Source organism: Pavona decussata, unplaced genomic scaffold, assembly GCF_977016875.1.
Source record: "Pavona decussata unplaced genomic scaffold, jaPavDecu1.1 SCAFFOLD_69, whole genome shotgun sequence".
Lineage (NCBI taxonomy): Eukaryota > Metazoa > Cnidaria > Anthozoa > Scleractinia > Agariciidae > Pavona > Pavona decussata.
Window position 1 is genome coordinate 377,253 of NW_028145488.1, and position 23,231 is coordinate 400,483.

The 23,231-nt window shown below is 38.4% G+C and overlaps 1 protein-coding gene across 1 annotated transcript; it reads right to left on the reverse strand.

Annotated features, from left to right (window-relative positions):
- Positions 1–2,173: 2,173 nt before the first annotated feature.
- Positions 2,174–23,205, reverse strand: LOC146477640 (histone deacetylase 3-like). Its single transcript, XM_085113106.1, has 17 exons — positions 23,032–23,205; positions 21,334–21,416; positions 20,210–20,286; positions 16,912–16,980; positions 16,334–16,415; positions 15,175–15,231; positions 14,306–14,361; positions 12,963–13,020; positions 11,780–11,855; positions 10,796–10,876; positions 10,624–10,697; positions 9,516–9,580; positions 7,714–7,803; positions 6,687–6,745; positions 5,706–5,785; positions 4,416–4,570; positions 2,174–2,612 (listed from the first exon to the last, which is right to left on the reverse strand). The coding sequence occupies exons 1-17, from the start codon at positions 23,087–23,089 to the stop codon at positions 2,546–2,548; spliced, it is 1,287 nt and encodes a 428-aa protein (XP_084969232.1). The 5' UTR covers positions 23,090–23,205; the 3' UTR covers positions 2,174–2,545.
- Between the last annotated feature and the right edge of the window lie 26 nt (positions 23,206–23,231).

Below are 23,231 nucleotides of genomic sequence, written 5' to 3' on the forward strand. Positions count from 1 at the left end.
TTAGACGCTCCTGTTCTCTAGAAACGTGCTGGTTTCGAGGACGAAACAGTTCCACTCCGAAACACATGGTAGCTAGCGCCTCGCCTTATTTTGTTTTCTAAATTTCTTCCTTGACTTCCGTTGACTTTCGCTGGATTACTCAGTTAGTTTTGCCTTGCTGTAAGTCGTGACCACGTTTTATCTCGCTTGCCCGCCGAACCTTTCAAAATGTAGAAATGAGATAAACTAAAATTTCTTACGCCTTACGCCTTACGAGCGATATCATATTGCGAGGGTACTTATTTTCTCTCATATTTAAGCGCCAAGTTTGTCCATTTGGGTTTACCAAAAAACCACTATTCCACTAATCAAGGCATTTTTAACAGCGCGACTCAAAATATCAATCGAGACAACTTCACCATTTGACATCCAAACCGAGTATCTTTCATTTCTCAAACGCCAAACGCAAATCTGTACATAGAGGAGTGATTCGGTAGTTTCTAAGTCAGTCTCTTCGGATGGCTCTGATAGTTAACAATTATTCACCGAAGTGGAGGTGTATAGAGATGGATATTTACCGAGCCGCGAAGAGGCGAGGTAAATATCTATCACTTTCACCAATACTGAGGTGAATAATTGCTTTAGTATATACCACACAAGCTGAATAACTAGCGGACCAAAATATTATTTTATTTCTGACAATATACCGACAAATGGTATGAAATTTTAAAATCTCGCGCTCCGCGCGGTAAGGGATTTCTTATTTTAGAAAGTTCCGTCTCGCTTTCTTGCAGACAAATAAAACTTTTGGAGAAACTTTTTAGTTCCTACAGTGTCATTTCTTCAATTTTTCTGTGAAATTCGTCTTGTTGTTGAAACCATGCTGAAAAATATTAGATGTTTCATTGTTTTCATTGTAATTTTAGTACTCGGAAGTTTTCGTATACAAGGGATTATATTTTCATTTTTCGGCTTAGAATATGAGGTTGAAAAGATTAAATAACTTACCATTTAGTGCCGTCAAACCAAACTTTGTTGTCATTTTTTTATCTTTTTTTTAACAGCCGCCTCGTTTATCGAAATAGTTTTCTCTTACGTAACTGTGGCGAACGGGAAGCCATCTTGTTTCTCTTCGGCTGCTCGGAGGTGAATAGTACTTGGCTAAACACCTCCGAGCTAGCCAATCAGCGCGCACGAAAAGTACTATTCACTTGTGTGGTATATACTAATATCTATTATCTTCGACCTGTTGAACGCACTTTAGAAAATTCTAATTCCACATCCGAGAAGTCGGAAATGGAACTAAAAGATTTATCGTAACAGCTGAGGCCAAAATTAAAACAAATGTAAGCTGTTGCAAAGGCCCACTTCGTTGGAACAAGCCAAACTGCAGACCAAGCTTAAGATTGAGGAACCCTTCTTGGCCAAGAGACATCCTCTCTTGTTCTTGACCCAAACTAATCGGGGCACCTAACCGGGATCATTTCGGTGGATATCTGTTGGAAAGGCCTTAAACGTCTAATGCTACTCTACGTCACATTACATGGTTATGTTCAATTGTCCACAGCTAAGATTCTGTATTTTCTAATTCATAATTCAAGTGTCCACTGTTATCTGCAGTTTTGAGTTGTTTATAATTAGGTTTTTTGTGGGGCAGAAAAGAAAAAAAATTGTCTGTCATTGTACTTGTTTATGTAGAATTATCGTTTATAATGAAGCTGATAACTTTCTCTAGGGGACATGTTTTGTTTTAGTGTAAAATGCCATGCGGATTCAGCGCTGAGTTGAAACTTTTCCGAACTTCCGTTGCGAGACAAGTTTCACGAAAAGTAGAACCGCTTTCTACTTTTGCAACGGCTCGCAACGGTCGCAGTGGTGAAAAAACAAGAGTTTCACCGTGTAACACCACTTCGTGTAACTGGTCTCGTTCTCCGTTACACACAAGTTTCAGCTAAAAGTTTCAACGTCTAACGGCGGCTTAAGGTAGAATTAAGAATTTCTTGAGTGCAAAATTCCTTAACTTTCCCGTCACAACGGCAACCCGTTTTAGTTTACATTCTATCTTCCCGGCACAGCATGATGGCCCCCAAATTTCAAGTTGCAAACCACTTCTGTTCGGCCTTGTTATTAGTATCATTTGTAAATTTAATTTAGCAAAGTAACATTTAGCAAATGTTACCTTGGGACAACGAAATTTAGCAATAAAGAACGTCACTTTACTTACAATGCTTAGATGTTACATACCACAACTAAGTCTAAAAACACAACTATAAATTCGCGTAGGAAGCCACAGGCAGTTTGTAAAAATCTAATCTGAATACAGTTTTACAAGAGCTGTAGCGAAGCCCTTACGGAGTGCTTTGCTCATACGACACTTCACGACGCTCTCATGAAGGTACATGAACTTAAGCGTTTGCATCATAGACTTGGCGAACATTCTTTGGTCTCTTGAAGCAGAACTCTGCTCGTCACTTGAGAGATGCTGGGTTGCGCTTGCTTGATAGTCCACCTTGACAAATGGCTTGTCGGTGCTTTAGAGCGCAACTTTTTCGTTCATGCAGTATGACTACACTTCCACATACGCCTCTTCCTTGTCCACGTCATGTTCGCCATCATAAAACTCCCCTTCAAATCTGTAACAAGAGAGAATTTTCACCGTCAGAGCAAGACATACTATAGCTATGACAAGGAAACAAGCCTGCAAAATCGGCCAGTAATCATTAGGACACTTGACAGTTTGAAAGTCTGCATTGTTTTCTTCTCAAGCCGTACATTCAAAGAAGCCGGTCATTTAAAAACTAGCAAAACAAAAATGAAAGCTTTTCAACAACTGACATTCTTCGAAGGGAAACACATGTTCAAGATTGTATAGAGCGTTTTTATTCACGTGACTACTGGCTATATTGGTTTACTGAAACAAAAGAAAGTATTTGCATAAAAATAGAGTTCAATTCCCAGAGGTTTTAGTTTGGGCCATTTCTTTGTTTTGAGACACCAACATTGCCGTTGTGACGTCATGTGAAAACACTCTATTCGCCAAGCTAAGCAGTCGATTCCAATCCCGCTCTCAGCTAACCTCCCTTGCAAGCGATCTTTTGGCTTGTCACGTAATATTTCGCCCTGGGGAGTAAAGATTGCGTGACGAACCAAAAGAGTGGCCGAGGCTACATACAGCATCGTGTCGTATTGTTCGCATTCCATTCATAGAGTAGTAGTTGTACAACACTTATCAGCACTGAGACAAACGTACCATCCCCATGGTATGGCCAATACCGTACGCATGCGCACAACCATATCACCCGGGCAGTGGCAGCCATGGACAGCTGTTTCGCCCTTATCGGGGCTCATCAGCATGGCATAGCCGTCGGGTTAAGGAGCGGGAGTAAACCCGCGTATCGGCGACCCTTCACTGCCGAGGGGAGTGCATAGCACTCCTTTACGCGCCAGCTCCACCGTAGGCAAGTGGTAGCTGTTAGTTGGGAACCGCAAAACATTTCTCCCACGGCAATGCGTATGGAGATGGGATCGCTTACAGACCTGTGTGCTAAAATTAAATTGTAAACAGCACTGTGCGCATGCGTACGGTATTGGCCATACCACGGGGATGGTACGTGTGTCTCAGTGCTGATACGTGTTGTTTACAATTTATTTTGAGCCCACAGGTCTGTAAGTGATCCATCTCCATACGCATTGCCGTGGGAGAACTGTTTAGCGGTTCCCAACCAACAGCTACCACTTGCCTACGGTGGAGCTGGCGCTTAAACCAGTGCTATGCACTCGCCTAGGCAGTAAAGGGTCACCGATACGCGGGTCTACTCCCGCTCCTTGACCCGACGGCTATGCCATGCTGATGAGCCCCAATAAGGGCGAAACACCTGTCCATGGCTACCACTGCCCAGGTGATATGGTTGTGGGCATGCGTACGGTATTGGCCACAAAACGGGGATGGTACGTGTGTCTCAGTACTGATAAGTGTTGTTTAGTAGTTGTACCCCTTGTAAGTTGCTTGAAGCTGTTAACCTTGTGCCTTTTTGGGCGAATTGCAGCCTGTATGCGAATTTACCATTGAAGTGCTATGGTTTTCAGTTTGACAAGAGATGCTTGAGAGTTTTGAATACTCCCCCACCCCTGGTTCCCTCATCTCCCCTCCCTTCTGAACCTACTCTCCTCCCTTTCCGTCCACTTCCTCCCTTCCATTCCCTCCTATCCAATCCCCTTACCTCCTACCCCATCTCCTCTCCCCCTTACTCCCCCACCATGCCAACCCTTCTCTCCCTGCTCTGTTATCCCTTCCTCTCTCGTCTTTTCCCGCCCTGTCATATCCCACTTCTATCCCTTCCCATCCACGTCACAGGTATTTCATCCCCTCACCTCCCGTCCCACCCAGTATCCCTCGCACCCTTCCCCCCTCCCCCCCACGACCTCTTCTCTCTTACCTTGAGTCATCTTCGTGCCTTCCGTCCGGCTCTTCCTGGTCTTCCATGGCCTCCAGGCACATGAAATCCGGGGGAACCTCCTGCATCTGAACACTGGGGGCCCCCGTTAAGCATTTGACATTCTCAATCACAGTGTGCTTGATGTGGTCCAGGTACTTCATATAGAGGCAGACAAAAAGGAACAACGATAAAAAAAAATGACTTGCGACAGTTAGTCAAGTTATAAAAGGCGGAATAGAAAACACGCCATCCTTGTGGAGCGGAATTTACTTTTTGTGCTCAGTTTTAGGATAGGATAGGATAGGATAGGTTAGGATAGGATAGGATAGGATAGGTTAACTTTATTTAAACGCGGTATTTCCATCAGCTACTTAACTATCTATCTATCTAACTAGGATTGTAAAAAGTTAAAAAAATAACAAGAAAACAATAAATGCTGCTTTTCTTTGAGGCCTTGTTTAAAATCTTACTTATGACTGTGGCGTCTCAATTTAGTCTTAAAATCATTCAAGGAAGTTGCTTGCCGTAATGCTATTGGTAAACTGTTCCACAACTGAGCTCCACTGTCTAAGAAACTTTTCTTCAAATAATCAGTGCGCGGTTGTGGAAGAGTTAGCGTGTTTTCAGTATTCCTTTAAATGATAAGAATTCAAATTATCGCGAAAAACAAAGCTTGATCTTAAATATTCTGGTGTCATCCAATTTAAAGTTTTGATACATCATAACTGACTTTTTATCCAATCTTTGATGACAGAGTTTTCGCCACCCTTTGTTGAAGCTACAACGGGTGTAGACAAACGTTTATCGAGACATTTCCTTATCTTAAAATACCGTTTATCTAACATGTCTGTTACCTGAGCTGCATTAACATATCAATCACTCACTTGAGTGGATTGTTAAGAACAGCGGAGTTTCCATTGCTCGCTTGGGGTTCTCACATTGAAAGCAAAGCGCAATAATCAAATATTTATTCAACACATTGTAGCACTGCCCAAATATGGTCATGATGTACTGAATATTCGTTTTCCGCAGTCAACAGATATCTTGCGATATACGTAATTTCGTGTGTCGGGAAGAAAACTGGCAAAATAAAGATCGTCTCCAGCTTTCTGCAATAAAACTGTCCTTCGTTATCAATGTGTTGAATAATAAAACTTAGAAGCCTCGTCGGTTAAGTATCAGGCGGTATTCCGCGCGATTTCGCAGGATAATTGTTTAAGGGATTGCCAAGAAGAGCAGAAGAACCTCAAACAAGCTTCGTGGTGACTGTTGAACAGTTGACACGCCTACCTGCTTGGTGTTTTGATTCTCTATCCTGGCTGCGATCTCTGGATGCAAAGAGAAGTCTGGGGCGAAATACTCCAAGTAATCTGATATGGATTTAAAGAAACGTTAGCTGTGAGCCATTAAATAAGTTGGCAGTTCTCAGTTCGCTACCTACAATGCTTGTCAGAGGTTTCAGCGCACTTGAATTTTATGTCCACCAATTAACAATTATTGGACAAGGTTGACCAAAATATCGTGATTTGTCAGTGGCGAACAGATCAGTTACTTGCCGAAGACGAAGGCTCAGGCAAACAATTGATCTGCGAGACACTGACAAATCACGATATTTTGCGATAACCGAGTTCACTAATTTTTACCATTCAATTACCGAGTTTGTTTTTTATAGCTTTGATCAACTAAAAAGATGCCAATCACTCTCTGACAGTTCAGGGAAGCGATCAGCCATTTTCACACAAGAGCATGGTTTCAATTACGCATGGGCAGAAAATTATTTGCAGCAAAACACAGTTGGACAGTATTGCACATGAGGAGACCATTATTTGTTAGCAGTTATTTGCAGGTCACGTGGCTTGCTCTCGGCCAATGAAAAGGAGGGAAAAAATGCATCGAATGACAATGAAATTTGTTTTCATCTTTCCTCTCCTCCTCTATGCAATGCTAGTGTTTTTCTATCCAACTGAGACATATTTCACAAACGGTTCTGGGAGGAGAGGAGGTAGAGAAAATAGAAAAATAACTTCTTACTTTCAAGAACTTTGTGCTTTCGTTAAACTTTATTAATTTTCCCATACACGTTCCGCCAGCATCGCAACTTTGTCCAAAAAATATATATCTCGTTTTCCATGCAGTTTAATTTTCCTGACAGTAAAGCGTTCTTTGCCTGGTGAAAAACAGGGCTTTCAATTACTTTTTAATGGAAAAGATGACTTTTCTCCGTAACGCAATTCAACAAAACCACAGCTACAATAAATGAAGCGTCAGTACCGTTGTAAGGAATTTCACTGGAAATTTCCTGGTCCACCAGAAGGGATGTCTCGTAGGCCCTGGAACAAAAAAAAAATTCAAAACCTCATTAATAATTCATAAGCCCATTGACCTATCAAATTTTCGAAAATACATCACGTGCAGTGACTTTATATCGATAAACCTCCTCCTTATTCCAGGTAATATGCGGTGTTTTATCAGCTGATAAAACACTCCTCGTTAGTATGAGGTGTTTTTCTCGTACTGACACACGCTTTTCCAGGAATGTTTTTGAAGCCGTTCAAAAAACTCGCAGCACGTGTTTTATCGGGTTTACACCACTCGGCTGCGTCTCGTAGTTTTAAACCCGATAAAACACTCCTGCTCGTTTTTTAAACATTACATAAAAACACATCAAACATTACTAGATTGTTATCTTTTTTTATTAAGAATAAGTTTTCAAGCCCAGGCTGAAAATTCTTATTTTTCTGACGATTTTAGGCTGAAAATATTCTTGTGAATATTCTTAGATTATAGCGTATGACATTTCCGTTTTAGAATGTATTGGGGTATCATTTACAAGTGTTTGGTGTCCAGGCCCCAGTCGTTCAAAGGGCGGATAATTTTATCCGGGTTCGACTGCGGTCGGAGAACGTCTTTGTAGTCACACTCGTGACGAAAAAGATGGACAACACCTCAAAAACGTGTTAGTTCCTGAGTTACACTGTGGAGTTGGTTGTATAGATTAGGCCATTTCCGAGTTGCTGTGAACCTCATTATGAAAGCGAAGCTAAGCGCAAAACTTTTATTATTTTATTATGAAAATTAGTTTTCATTCATATGCGAACAGAACTAATTTTAATAATCAAAAGCTTGACACTTAGCCTCGCTTCCATAATGAGGTTCACAGCAACTCGGAAATGGCCTATTGGCACGAAATGACTCTCCTAACAGGAAACTGACACAACTTACAAACAAGTAGTCAACGATTTTGGCATACAAATGTGTAGCAGCTCTTTAGAGCTTACTGCGCACTATAGCCGCTTACCAGCATCGTGCAACATTCTTGATAGTATATCCTCCACCACCAAGAACCAACATAGGGAGATTGAACGTCTTGGCAAATTGCACACACTCTCTGCCAAAAACACAAGAGAAAAACCTTGCATTTCAACTTTAACTAGCCTCCAACGCAGTCATTTTTAAGGGGTGGGAAGGAGGTAATGATAGTCCCCTGAACACGACTGCGTGGGAGGCTAAACTTAAAGGTAAGTTATCTTTATTTATACCCGGTTAAAATTCATCAGGTCTAAAAAAGTACTCTGTCACGGTGATTTTGCCGTATTTTGGTCAAAGCTGCTCAAATGTTTGACAAAGAACCTATTTTTCTAAAATGAAATTGCTGTTAGAGCGCCAGGAAGAAAATTTTAACGGATTTCAACGAGGAAGAACAAACCATGGTCAGTTTTTTAGCGATTTCTCTACAATACACAGGAAGAACTTGAAAAATCTGGCCAATTTTTTCGAGTTGCAATCCATTTCCATCCAAGCCATGAGCAGCCAAACATAACTATTACTAGTTTCTGTGCTCTAGTGGGGTTATTGATAACAAAACTGAACCATTATTTTGACGATTCCATCGATTCAAATACGTTTTCGGCTGTTCAAAGCGACACAAAAAATAGGTCCCTTTCAACACTGCGTCCGGAATTTGTAAAACGCATTACATCGTTGGGCTTTCGCAGAGGTACCTTTTCCAGTGCACCCCCTATAGATGCCAGGTTATTTTTAACTAAATAAGCCCTCTTCTTTCAAGTGACATTTGCTGAGCATAAAGAATTAGCGTTATAGTGTGAAACATTGAGCATAATCTGCACAACACCAACAACGAGCTAATCAGAATTCGAGGCAAATACATGTAACTGGTGTCAAGCGCGGGAAAACGCGTGCGGCGAAAACACGATTGGTTTTGGTTTGGATTCCCATTGGTTGAGAAAGTGGCGCGAGTTTTGTTAACCAATCACAGAGCGTAGCAATGCAAAACCAAACCAAACGCGAAATTACTTTCGACAATAAATTGAAAACCGCTCTTGCAGTAATTGTGAAAGTTATCGTAATTCCACCAGCCCGGGGTCTCTAAGTTATAAACTTATTAATTTAACTGTCTCTACAGTCAACTCTCGCCTTGCGGACACCTCGCTATTACGGACACCTCCATAATGCGGACAGGAGCTAAATCCCCGGCAAAAATACTGTACAGACGTTCGACTGAAATAAATTCCCGCTATTAAAGACACTAATAAACTCGCGGTCCCGAGGGTGTCCGCAATAAAGGGAGTTGACTGTCTTTATCTATTTTCACCTCAAACAGTCCTTCTCTGGGCTACACTCACCAAGATGTCGATGATCATAATTTACGTACTTAGAACTAACTGACGACACTAAGAATGAATGAATAATTTCGATTCTAAAATATTAAAACTAACGGAACCAAGTGTGACGTATCATTCCAACCTGGGTCCGGTTGTTCGAAAGCCGATTAAACGCTAATCCCCGATTAAAAATTAACCGAGGTTCTCTTCTCGCTCGTTCAAAGCGATTTCAAAAGCTAATTTCAAGATAATGGTAAAGGAAAGTCAAAGACAAAACTAAGGGACAAAAATCTTTTAGAAGAATCTTTATTGATTAGCAATTAAACTTGAATCAAAATTCGGGCTTTGACTAGCTGGGCCAAGGTGGTTAATTCTAATACGGTGACAAAAGCTACGACAGCACTGATTATGTTCAATGGCTTCCAGCATTTTTCATGGCATGATGCAAATACAGCAAGGAGAGAAATATCCAGCTTACCCGTGGCCTTTGATACTCAGGTTAAAACAGCCAAGTCTGTCACAGCCAAGAGAGTCCGCCCCACACTGTCAAAATAGAAGTAATGATGAAGCTTAAGAGCGGTTTCCAATTGAGTGTCGTAAAACCAAACCAAAGAAATTACTCTGACCAAAAGCAACAGATGTAAACAACACAACGAGCCAATCAGAATTCATAGCAAATACATGCAACTGGTGCCAAGCGCGGGAAAAAGCGTGCGGCGAAAAACCCGATTGGTTTTGGTTTAGATTCCCATTGGTTGAGAAAGTGGCGCGAGTTTTGTTAACCAATCAAAGAGCGTAGTAATGCAAAACCAAACCAAACGCGGAATTACTTACGCGATACTCAATGGAAAACCACTGTAATTTTAAAAGCAACATGTGGGGGAGGGGAAACTCTCCTACATAAGCTATTGTATTTTAGGTATGTGCGGCACCAAAAGCTATGGTTTTTGAGCCATTTTAGTCTGAAAGTTTGAAAACAGGTATGGATTTTACAGAAATGGGTATGGATTCTGAAAACCAGGTCTGAACAACAACAATTTATTTTACAAATACAGATATAAGTTGCTTGTCCCGCTGAAAAAGGGTACCGGAAAATTACATTCATAAGACAGTTATGCACTCAGCACTTCAATCGGCCATTTCCGAGTTGCTGTGAACCTCATTATGAAAGCGAGGCTATTCTGTTATGAAAATTAGTATGAAAATTAGTTGTCATTCATACGCAAACAAAGCTAACTTTCATATGAAAAGCTTTCCACTTAGCCTTGTTTTCATACAATGTAATTAGGCTCACAACAACTTGAAAATGGCCTATTGTCTCAGACTCACCACCACCTGCTTTGGAATACAAACTCTTACTGCAAGAAGAGTTTGGAGTATGCAGGATGTTTGTCCCATGAACCTAGTTTAACGGCCTTAGCTCCCACGAGTCTCCTGTAGCTCAGTGGTAGAACATCCGAATTAGTATTCGGAAGGTCTTAGGTTCGACTCCTGATAGGAGCACTCAGATTTTCTTTTTCCGAGTTTGCCTATGTCACTCACTGAATAATACATCATTCTCAAGAAGAGTTTAGTTTACACTGTACCTGTAAAACAATACAGCTAGGCTGATAATGACTCACAACAGTCTGCATTATGGGCTTGAAGAGGCAGGCATAACCTGAAAACAAAGTTAGACAGTTTTGTAAGACATTTCCTTGGCATTGTTCATAACAGCGTCTGACAAAGCATTTGTGAATTCATAAGTTCTGGACCAACCTTGATCATCAATTCCATCTCTCAAGGGTACATTGAGTGAGTAGTACCTTCCATTTTCCACTCCCAATTCAAACATGTCCCCTGCAAAGCAAAACCTCTCACATTAAAATGAGTTTTCACTGGGCAAAATGCACTATCTGTACCTTACTATGTGATATTACAGGCATTATTTTGAAATGCAAGCGCAAAGTGAACGGGATTAAATGTCAATCAGTATACTGAAAGGAAACTCCCCCCCCCCCCCCCGCAAATGATAGGAACTCTAGAGGGGGAGGGGGCATTTGGCAACCTTTTGGTCAAGATCAGGGATATTGCTAAGACCCAGCTACCAGCGAATTTCGCTATCTGAAAGTGATCTTAAGGAAACTCTCCCCACCCCCAAATGATAGGAACTCTAGAGGGGGAGGGGGCATTTGGCACCCTTTTGGTCAAGATCAGGGATATTGCTAAGACCCAGCTACCAGCGAATTTTGCCGTCTGAGAGTGATCTTATTACCGGCTGACATTTCAACAGAACACAAATACTTCAGGCCAATTTTAAAGGTGCACAGTCCAAAAGAGCTGGCTGGGATCATTAACCCTTTAACCCCTTATATCAAAGGATAAATTCTCCTTACTTGTTCCCATATTTTTCTTATAAAAAATACTGGGGAGAAGTTATTACGAAAATTCACCTTGAGTGATCATATCCTTAATTCTCATGACCTCAGGGATTGAATAGGTATTGATAATTACAAGGAGAAATTTGAAGCTGATCTTTGTTAGGGCTTAAAGGGTTAATGAGCCTGCTGGGGTTTTTCTTAGCTACATGTATCCAGTACAAGATTGTAGCTGCACCATGCTCATTTTTCTTTCCTGTGACTTTCAACATTATGTGTTTTCTGTAGTCCACCATCAGTGGGCTAAGGTGATATCATTAGCTGTCCCATTTGCATTCAATTTATCACAAATCCACACTAAAATTTTATGCTTATAATGTCTCACCAGTTCCTGGGAAGAAGTGGTTGCCATATTTGTGAAATGACAGAGTCATGACACGATCAGTTAAATAAAATGCTTCCTGCAATAAAAATGTCAAATGCATAAATGTTAAATGTTTCGATTGAAACTATTTTGAATCTGACCTGAGAATGGTAAAAAATTTGATCTTATAAAAACTTTTTAAAACTAAATTGTTTTGAAATAGTTTTACACAATTTATGGTTTTTATATGCCACCAATCCCCAGGGATGCTGCCATAGGTTAATAAACCTGTGGGAAATGTACCGTATATGCTCGTTAACAAAATGTTTAGGTCATTTTCAACATATCGAAAAAAGAAAAACGGGATCACCAGACAAAAACACTTCTGGATAAACAAGTGCTCCAAAATGAGCAACTGTTGTTAAGAAATTATTGCACCTTTCATGTGGACTGAGAACTTTCAAATGCAGCTAACAATGTCTCACTGCCAGAGACAGAAAAGAAATATCACATATTCCAACTTGTAAGAGTGAAAATAATTGGGTCAAATCCTTGAAATCAGATTTTGGTCAAGTTACGTCCTGTAACTTGACCAAAAACTGTAGCTGGGAGTTTGAGTTAACAGGATTTTGTGTATACAAAACTCTTTAAATTTGGTTATCCTTTAAACCCTTTCCTGCCTGAGGGACATGTCGAATTTTTCTAAATCGCTAACTATGAACTGGGAGACCACATGTGATATACCATTTAAAAGGTATTTTCTGGGGTGTGCTATAAATCACACCAACAGAGATGGAAGAGGTCACATATTAGAGTGAGAAAAGTCCAAAACGAAAGAAAAAAAAACATTGAAAATTTTCTTATTCGTTGTACATGTACATACTGGGTATCCCCCTAAACTATAGCTTAATGTACAGCTCTCAGTCTATTGCTTGTTGTAAGATATCAACTGGACCCTTAACGTAAAAAGGAAAAAAAATCCAAAAGTTTGAGGGGTGGTAAATCAAGTCTCATATAGGAGGGGGGCATGATTTTATGCCTTCAATTTATAGATCTTTCAAAGATCTTTTGGATGTGCAAATTTCACACAAATTGACCAAATACTGAGCTCATTATTGCGTCTTGTGCCATATGGCACTCTTGGGCAGGAAAGGGTTAATAAAAAGCCCAGTAAAATAAGCAAATCTGCACATAACAAAGTTACCTGAACTCCATCACCATGGTGAATATCAATGTCAACATACAGTACACGGGACTGATATCTGAAATAAAACACACAGTCTTAGATGACTAATAATCATGGCAACATGAAATAAGTACAAGAAGAGAGAGTGACATCTGAAATATTTAAAACATCGCAGTGGAGTTAAGATAACTGGCCTGGGATTTGTATCAGTTTGGAATTCAGGACCCGATTGTTCAAAGAATGGATAACTCAATCCAGTGGATAAATCACTATCCAGCAGACAAAATGTAATCCAACCAAATACATGTAATAAAATTTTATCTGCTGGATATAGTTACAGGTGTATTCGCTGTTTGAACAACTGGGGCCTGGGCCTGGTTGTTCAAAGCCCGATTAAGCTAATCCTAGGTTAATGTGAACTTTGATTCAAGTTTTATTACTAATCAATGATGACTCTACAAAAAGATTTTTGTTGCTCAGTTTTGACATAGACTTTTCTTTACCGTTAGCTTAAAATCAGCTTTTAGAAACATTTTTAATGACAGAGCGAGAACAAACCCTTGGTTAATTTTTAATTTGGGTTTAGCTTTAATCGGCTTTTGAACAACCGAGCCCTGGGTTGTACATTTAGCTTAAGGTGATTCCGCTGAAAAAGAAAGAGTATTTAAAATTTTCTAAGACTTGGTCCAGTTCATGACTATGTTATAAGCATTACAAAAAAGCAATAAAAAATGGGGGTCACCGTGCTCGTTTTTGTGCAACCTGGGTGGCTAATATAGTAAATAGATGACCCACGGTTTATATTGGGAACGCTAGCAATCAGAAATAGGGAACTATCATTTCTACAAAAATTAATTTCTTGCATTAAAATATCGAAGCAATTAAACAAAATTTACTTTAATCTTACACAACAAACTATTTTCATTGAACTGGAATTAAGATTATGAAAGAAATTAAAGATTTTGCTGCGTGTGCACGTAAGCAGCACTACCTAAATAGGTGCTTTTTAAAGCATTCAAATAAAAATATCTCAAAGTAGAGTATTAAACTTTTCTTTAAATCGCGATATATAGTGGTCAACCAAAGGACATTTAAATTGATGCATTAAAAAATGGGGGTCACCGTGCTCGTTTAGAAGAAAAGGACCATTTATTTTACTGCCAAGCTTAACCTCAAGGAAATCCCGTAATGTTGTGCGCACGCGCTCGTGCGCGCGCTAAATGACGCGAAAAATTATGCGCAGCAAGGATGCGCAATGCAATTCGATGGAATCACCTTAAGCAATGATGTAGGTTATAGAATTTCTTTATACTAATTATTACAAATCTATTTTCTTTTAACAAAGAAACCACATGACTTACTTTAGTAGTTCTAATATTGCAACCACGATGTCATTCACGTAACAGAATCCAGATGCCTGGTGAAAGATAAGAAGATCTACAGCTGTAGCCAGTCAGCTTTCTGGGGAAATTGTCATTTCACACAACAACTGCACAATGTTTTGATCTAAGACAATGCATTAGGCTAATAGTAGCCAGATATATAAGATTAGTATAAATCTACTAGCGTTCTATTACGAATGCCGTTCTCTGATTGGCTACGCTACTCGCTATCTATTCTGTGATAGATAGTGAGTAGCGGTTTTCAACAAGATGGTGACCACTTCCTTGCTGTTTTGAAGTTTCTGCGATGAGGATATAGATAATTTACTTGTTTAGTTTTGAACGAATAGTAGATTTATACTAAAACAATAAAATTATTCGCTCTCAATTTCTATGCATGATAGTCATGCGATAGAAATCTCAAGCTCATAATCTAATTGTTAAATATAATTTTTGAAAATTTAAGGTGGCTCTTAACCCTTTCCAACAACTTTTTTTTACAAACTTTGCAAAACTTGCATATCTGAACATGCTGATCGCAGTTTAAAAATTTAAGGTGGCTCTGAAACCCTTCCAACATTTTTTTAAGCTCTGCAAAAGTTGTATCTGAACATAGTGATCACAGTTCCATAATAAAAAGGAGGTCACCAAGCTTGTTTTTGAGTTATAACTACTAAAGCTAGCTAAAATAAGGGGTGTTTTAAACAGGTTATACTGTTACTATTAACCTACGTGTATTATGTCAGGAAAATGACCATAACTTTCAGTTAATTTTTCACATTTGTACAGTACTTGTACAGGTGTATTTACATGTATAAACCTTAGCGCGTTGGTGTATGTTAACTCACCTCACATTTCTTTGCATGGTGTAGACCACCAGCCCAGTTGACTGCAATGTCACAAACCTGTAAACAAAAAAAATTGTTTCATAAACTACAGCTGCTAATCAAGCAGTTCAGTTTAGAGTGTGAGATTCCAATTGAGTGCATGCATAAAAAAAAAACATTTTTATTTAACATACATGTACTGTACATGTAATGGGAAATTCAGCGTACATGTTTATTACATGCATGTCATGTGAGTTTAAACCCGAATCTAAACACAGTCTTGTTGTACCTCTCTACTTGTTTTAAGCAACATTTGAATCCTATAGTCATATGATAGAATGAAAATGAACGGGAGACAATTAATTTTACTGATGGGAAGTAGGAACAGGTGTATGAAATAATTTATCATGCATGTATATAAGAACTGCAGAAATTGAAAGATTTTAAATTACTACAATGTCGTTGAAAGGTGATCACGGTTATATGTAAATGGAAGCAGTTGCAAAAAGAAAGCCTGAAAAAAATTCAGGCTTCAACGGGATTTGAACCAATGGCCTCTATGATACTGATGCAGTGCTCTAACAACTGAGAGCTGTTCATTTGGGAGGTATAGTTGATGATTTTGTACAGCTGCAAGTTTGTAATATTTTATAGATGTGACAGATTAATGAAGTTATGTGAAATGTGAAGCTGAACTGCAGGTGAATAATTTACTCAACTACATCTCTCAGTTACTATGCGTGGTGTGATTGGTCAATTTTGCAGGCCATATTTCACTGTACGGCCTGCTAAATTTAAAAGTTTTCATTTCCCACGTGCCTGATTAACCTCAGAGATATAATAAATATCTAACTAACCTCATTTTCTCGGTCCGTGCTGTAAGTTTTTTCCCCGTTGATTTATGGCCCACGCAAAATAAATTAATGGGAAAAAAACTTGGTCTGTAACTCACAGTATGGACCTCGAACTTGGTCAGTAAGAGGTATTTATTTATATGAAAGACAATAATATAAATTATTATGAAAGATGTAAGCTATACTCACTGACTCGCATTTTGAAGTTAAAAGTATTCAATGTTTTAGCTAGGATAATGCTGAATTGAATCTGTTAGACTGTAATTTCATGAAAACAGGCTTCTACATGCATAGTTACACCCTCAGTACTTTCTTGCAGTACATACCCCTTGATTCAGTCTCACAGCACCTTCCAATGATGCACCAGTGTAAATAGAACAGAAGTCAAACAGGCCAGAGAACACAGGGCTAAAACAAAATAGCAACAAAGAATCCATAGACACTTGAACAGAAGTCGTGAACTTTACAATGGGCAGGTAGATAAGGTAAGTGAAGTTGCTGGAATATGTTGGAAGTCTCGAAGATTTTGGAGGGCCTTTCTTGAAATCTTGACTTTCTCAGTCTCTTATTGGCCAACAGTGTGTCAGGACTTTGAGCAGAAAAAGCACTTTTATGTGCTTGTGGTTCATGACCTACAGTGTTTATTAAGAACTTAATAAAGTAGGAAATATTCTATTTGAAACTAAATTTAAGATTTTATGTACTTCCTTGAAGTGAACTGTTGAATTTCACTCATTCAAATGGTTGTGGATGGTTGTGAACACTGAAGTCAATCTATAGCTGGTTTGAAATGTCAATTGTTTGCCCTGCAATGATGGATTGAAATCCCTTTCAAGTGAAGTTTCTCAACTCCATCATTTAAATAGGGTTAGATCTTCAGATTTTGCACATCAAACTCACTCACCAGTCTTCTCCAACATTAAAATTGTTTGCCAATTTGTTTTGTCCCACTGTTGCATTTTGTGGTGTCACCCTGAAAAACAATAAAGATAATAGAATTTACCTGTAATCTCAGAAACACTGTTTCTAGACAGAAAATGTGCATACCTGTACATGTGTATTGATGGCAATCTTTCCAGCTGTTGTTTAGGATAATGTGCAGTTCCAGAAAAAATCCATACCCATCCAATGGAAGGTCATTGATTGAAATTCCTAGGGGGAGTTTGGTCTTAAAAGTCAAAGTTTGAGAAGCAAAGTTCATGTATGAAGCTAAACTGGAATTTCTTGGGGGAATGGGAGGTGCAAAACAAAAAAACCTTCCATGGGGGAGTATGGATATTTTCTGGAACTGAACAATGCTATAAAGAAAATTAATTTTTATTCTGTGATTAGTTTCTCTACTCACTATTAGTATCAACAAATAAAATAAATTACCCACATGTAGCTTACAGTGCATAAAGTGCTCCAAATTCACCAGAGCCTACTGTGTATGGTGAATTTTGAGCACTTAAAGAATATCATTTAAAGTGCACCTAACAGTAGATTTTTTTATTCGACGAAATAAATCTACTTTCCTTCTAAAGTGTTCCAGCGAAAAAATTTTTTGATTTGGTTGAATCCTCGATTTTCGGTGCTTCAGCGAAGGTTTGAAAATCGTGCCATTTTTGTTGTGCAGCCGTACTTTGGCGGGGAATGGATCGAGCTGCTCTGTGAAGTCACGCCAGGGACGATTAGGATCGTTCGCTTTCCAGTCTTTCTACTCATGTTTTGCAATTACATGACTTAATATGCCTTCCCGATGTGTTGTTGGAGGCTGTGGTAACAAACCAAATCTAGAAAAGGGGAAAGGTCTCCATTTACTACCATATTATGGTGACGATCGTCCCGTTCGCTTGAAGAGACAGAAACGATGGGTGGATTTTGCAAAACTCAAGCGTGCGAAGTGGGAACCGACGGAATATTCTCACATTTGCTCCGCTAATTTTGAGAAGGACTGTTTCACAAGACTGGTCCACACTAGGGGTGATTTACCTGGCCAAGTAAAACCATCCTGGCCACATTTAATAAAAGATGAGATGGGATTCACTGTCTGGCCAACAATTCATGCCATTGGAGCCCCAGTCGATGTGCCTCAGTCTGACCGAAGCAATAGGAAGGTGAGAAAATCTTGTATATACAATGCATATTTTCCAATGTTGTGAAACCAATTTCTTCCCTTCATTCGATCCTTTTGTCTTACTTTCGTTTCTATAGGTCTTAAGACACTTATAGTGTTTAGAAAAAGATGTATTGCTGATGGGCTATATATTAAAAAAAAAAAACGTTTTGAAGCTTCAAAACATCAGAGGAAATGTCGCTGCAGGCGAATTTTTCAAAAGCGCTTAAAGACTTCATAACTTTGAAATTATTTTGGCTTCAATTCGCTTGGCAGAGTAAAAAGAAAGCATCCAGCAATTAACTAAATTGTTCTAGTATTCAGATCAAACAGTGTTAGCGAAGTACAATCGGAATTATAACAGAAATCGCCGAGCGCGTTGTTTGTGTCCGCGCCTCGCTAAGGCAAAATTAATTCAGAAGAAACATAATTATCACACGCGAAAATTCATATCTCTGCGAATTCGTGTTCAAATGGTTTCATTTTGGTCTCTTTCGAAAGCTTAAGACATGCACTGGATAGAAAAAGGAACATTCCTGATGCGATGTATAAAAGAAAACTGCTTTTCACCTTGTAAACACGAGAGGAAATGTCACAACGGGCGAATTTTTCGAAAGCGCTTAGGGGCTTCGTAACTTTGAAGTATTATTTTGACTTCAATTCCTTTCGCCGAGTAAAAAGAAATCACCCGGTAAATAACTTAACTGTTCTAGTATACAGATCAAACAGTCTTAGCGAAGTAGAATCGAAATTGTAAAAGAAATCACAGAGCGTGCTTTTTGTGTCTGTCCCTCGCGAACGCAAAATTAATTCACAACAAACAGAACTATCACACTCGAAAATTCATATCTGTGAATTTGCGTCCAAATAGTTTCATTTTGGTCTCTTGCAGTATTTAAAAAAGGATGTATTGCTGATGTGCAGTACTAAGAAAAAACGTTTTTAAGCTCCAAAACATCAGAGGAAATGTCGCTGTGGGCGAATTTTCAACAAGCGCTGAAGCTTAATACTTCATAACTTCGAAAAATTATTTTGACTTCCACTCGTTTCGCACAGTAAAATTAAGGCATCCAGCAATTTACTGAAATGTTCTAGTATAGAGATCGAACAGTGTTAGCGAAGTAGAATGGAAATTGTAAAAGAAATTGCCAAGCGCGCTGTTTGTGTCCGCACCTGGCGGATGCAAAATTTATTCACAACAAACAGAACTATCACACTCGAAAATTCATATATCTGTGAATTCCTGTCCAAATGGTTTCATTTTGGTCTCTTTCGAAAGCTTAACACTTGTAGTGTTTAGAAAAAGAAGTATTGCTGATGAACCAATATAAAGTGTTTCGTATCTGGCTGTTCATTCCAGGTCGGCACGAGGCTCATCCGTATTAAAACAGGTCTTCTTCGAGGTCGCTGTTATCAAATGAGTTTGCGCTTGCTGAAGCTTCTTGTCGATAAGCGTCCATTTTGATTTCGAAGATGTAATTCATTTCGGAGTCATCCGGTTCTTCTAAATCCTCCTCGATCTCCTCAGAATCTTTGAACTCCTCGGGCTCCTTGGACGCTTCTGATAACCGTAAAGAAGAAGACGAACACGTTCTGAAACGGACTATGTGGAGTAAATCCCAAAGAAATAAACCGAAAAAGAGACGTAATCGATATCGCGTGGTCCCTGGCGTGACGTCATATCCAGCGCTCGTCCCAGGCTTCCTAAAACACGGTAGTGCAACAACACAGTCCCAACTTCAAGAGGGCATAGAAAGACGAGGATTCAACCAATTCAAAAAAATTTTTCGCTGGAACAGTTTAGAAAGAAAGTAGATTTATTTCGCCGAATAAAAAGATCTGCTGTTAGGTGCACTTTAAGCTACGTCTACAAAGTGACTTTCTTTGTTTTAAATAACATTAATGTTAGCAGTGTTTGTAAGTGCAAAATAATTTTATATTGCCAACTGATATTCTTCAGTTGAGAGAGTTTATGCTAATAATGAAAAACAAAGCCATAAATTATAAGGAAATAACTGAAAACTTTGACACGCTAAGCTACGTACATTTATTTACACGTTATGGTACTTCTAATAGCCTGATTGACTAGACTTAAGAGTAATCCTACCTTCTAAGAAACTCTATATAATCACTTGAATGAAATCTACACATGTCATGGTATGTTGCCCTGTAAGGCTTGTACACCTGCACAAATAAACAAATAAATAAACAAACAAATAATAAATAAAAACAATCAAACCTGTGTCAAGTGACCATGCTAGGGGAAAGGGCAATGTGATTACTTAAAAGTTGTTGAACAGTAAATGACATTTTTCCAGAAAACAGTACGAGACACGATTGAAGCTTTCGTTTTATTTTAATTAAGATGCATAGAGGCTACATGTATTAGAAACAATATGATCAGACAAAAGCAATCAATGTTAACAACAATCAAAGAAACAGAGTACAAACTGTGTTTGTAGGATGGTGCAATACAGTGAAATCCCGCTTTAAAGACAAAGGACACTCATTATTAGGGACAGTTTTTTTGGACCCACTCCATACATTTTCCTTAAAATTAACCCACTTTATAAGGACACCCTGTAATATGGACACTTCTTCTGGTCCCAACGTAACTGCTAATGCTTGTTTATAAGAAAGAAGGTTTCTAATAATGCAGAATTGAGTAGTCATGATGATGCAATATGTTAAACACTGTGTGGCTGTTCAGCATAGCTATAATAAAGCAACATAAAATCACTTGAATGTTGTTATGAATGAAGGTCAGAGAGTTTGTTTCTAAAGAAACTGCTGTGTCAGTGGTGGAGTAGCTGAAACAAATGTCTGGTTTATCTAAGTTGATAAGGTACTTTGGCCACTGTAAAGAGATTTGAATGCTTATGTTTCAAGCATGAGCCAGGGCTTTGTCAGAGTATACACTGTACATGTATACATGTACATCATGAAGGTCACACCACTTTGCGACATGAGAGCAGTAGCAAGAGTGTGAAGACCTTTCTCCTTTCCCCTCCTACTCCTATTGATGGTTTGCATGTGACATCATGCTGCCATGTTGGTGTACAGGAGCAATAAGATATTCTTTTGTTTTGTACATCAACATGGCAGCAATGCAATTTACCACCTATTCTTTGTTTGTATGAATTTATTCTGTGCTTTGACTTGTCAATCAAAAGGCCTAGAAAAGACAACTAAACTGTATAAATTACATCTCTACATGTACAACTTAATTACCTCCATTTTCCTGTGAAGATCATAGTTAAAAACCAGGTTATGTGTTAAGGTGAGTCTGTGAGGTTTCATTGGGTGATTGGGGCCTAAGAAAATAAAAACAATTTATTTTTTTTAAAGTAAGTCTAGCAGTAAGGTGAAAAGGAAATTAATGGAAATGTTTTCATACACACTATACACAGTTTGCTAAGTTGTAAGCCCTGGAATATCCAAGCTGACCCTCCAATTAAGCATCGTATTTCTGTCATTCTCCTTGAGTGTCTTACCATTTCACTACAAAAACTCTTTTTCTTTTCTACAATTTATTCTACTCCAAGCCTGAGTGAATTTTTCCCACAGATGACATCCTGTTGTTCAAGGTTCCCCAGTCCCTTCCTTTTATATTTGTATTTGTTTTAAATATTGACATATATAATATTATTAATCATTCTTGAATATTACATTTACATTTACATTCAATTTCATTGGTGAGGTCATTAGACATCACACCAATGTTGAAAATGATACAAAAAGCTAAAAATAATGACGATATAAGTTAAATTAAATATGAGTTTAAAATATCGATAAAAAAATAAATAAAATATGAAAATAATTGAAATACATAGATCATTCATTAAAATACTTGGAAATCTTGGTCTTAAATGTCTCTAAAGAATCACTTTCAACAATGTCTTTTGGTAGTTTGTTCCACATCCTCAGGGTGCATGGGAAAAAGGAAAAAAAATATACATCTTTTGCGGCATTCATATTTAAGAATTTATAATCATGACTAAAATGGGTTTTGGCACCACAGTTTGTATGCGGGCATAGATAACTATTTTGATCAATATCAACAATTTTAATATTGCAACCCCCTTCACATGGGGATCAGTAAAATCAGAAGTTCAGTCAAATGCAAGGTCTTACAATTCTTAATGTTTAATTGAATCTTTCAATGAAATAATTATTGCTTTTAGCATTGCTAGTTCTGCAGTGAGGGGTTGGTACACACACAATTGAAGATGGTAGCAGCAAGTTAATGTGAAGTAAACACAATGGCAGTAAAAACACTAATAAACAAAAAAAAACAAGAAAGAAAAAATAAACAGACAATAAAATAATTTACTGTGCGCTTATGTTTATTTACATACTTTTTCTTTATTTTGTTTTGTATAACAAAAATAAATAAATATTATCTAAATTAAATGCTATTCGGGAAAGGAATACTGGTAATACCAGTGTGAAACTCGACAACAGATACAGAGTGTACAATTGATGAATTCAGGGCATTCTTGGTTGCCTTAGTTCAACAGATAAGGAAAGCTTTGAGCATAAACTGTAGAGTGTGTGAAAAGCTTGCAGTTTTGCGGCAGTATGTTGAGTAGTTCACTTGTAAATCTCTAGGATAATCTGAACATAACGACTGAAACATTCACCAGTATATAGCCAGCTGCTGTCATTTCATGCAGCTGCTAATTCTTGAATCGCAATCTATAAGCTTATATTGTAGGGCAAATTTGTGAAAATCAAAGGTTTAAATATATCTAATGCTTACATTCAGGCACAGAGTTAGATGTTCAATAAGTCTTAACAAAATTTAGGAACTCTTTCTACCATAACAATAGAGTTCTTAAGTCATTAGATTAATATAAAATCAGAGGACATTGACATGCTTTGAATCGTGTTCATTAGAAAGCTTATTAACCCCGAACAAAAACTCACCATAGTGAAAATTGCCAACATCCTCGTCGTAAAAATAAGCCACTCGTTTCTTAGACATCGCAGCTCTGTCGCTAATCTTGATTTCAGGTCAATCATAGTTCATAAAGTCCCCAAACATTGTCGAAACTACTACCACTACTGATGTCCGCCATGTTGTTTGCGTGACGTCAGCAACAAAATAGTACCCAGGCCTCAAGACG

Coding starts and splice junctions, on each gene's coding strand:
- LOC146477640 (XM_085113106.1), bottom strand. CDS start 23,089: ATGTCTAAGAAACGAGTGGCTTATTTTTACGACGAGGATGTTGGCAAT. Junction 6,746..7,713: donor AAGAATGTTGCACGATGCTG/GTAAGCGGCTAT, acceptor TTTTTGTTCCAG/GGCCTACGAGACATCCCTTC. Junction 4,571..5,705: donor AGAATCAAAACACCAAGCAG/GTAGGCGTGTCA, acceptor CTCTATATGAAG/TACCTGGACCACATCAAGCA.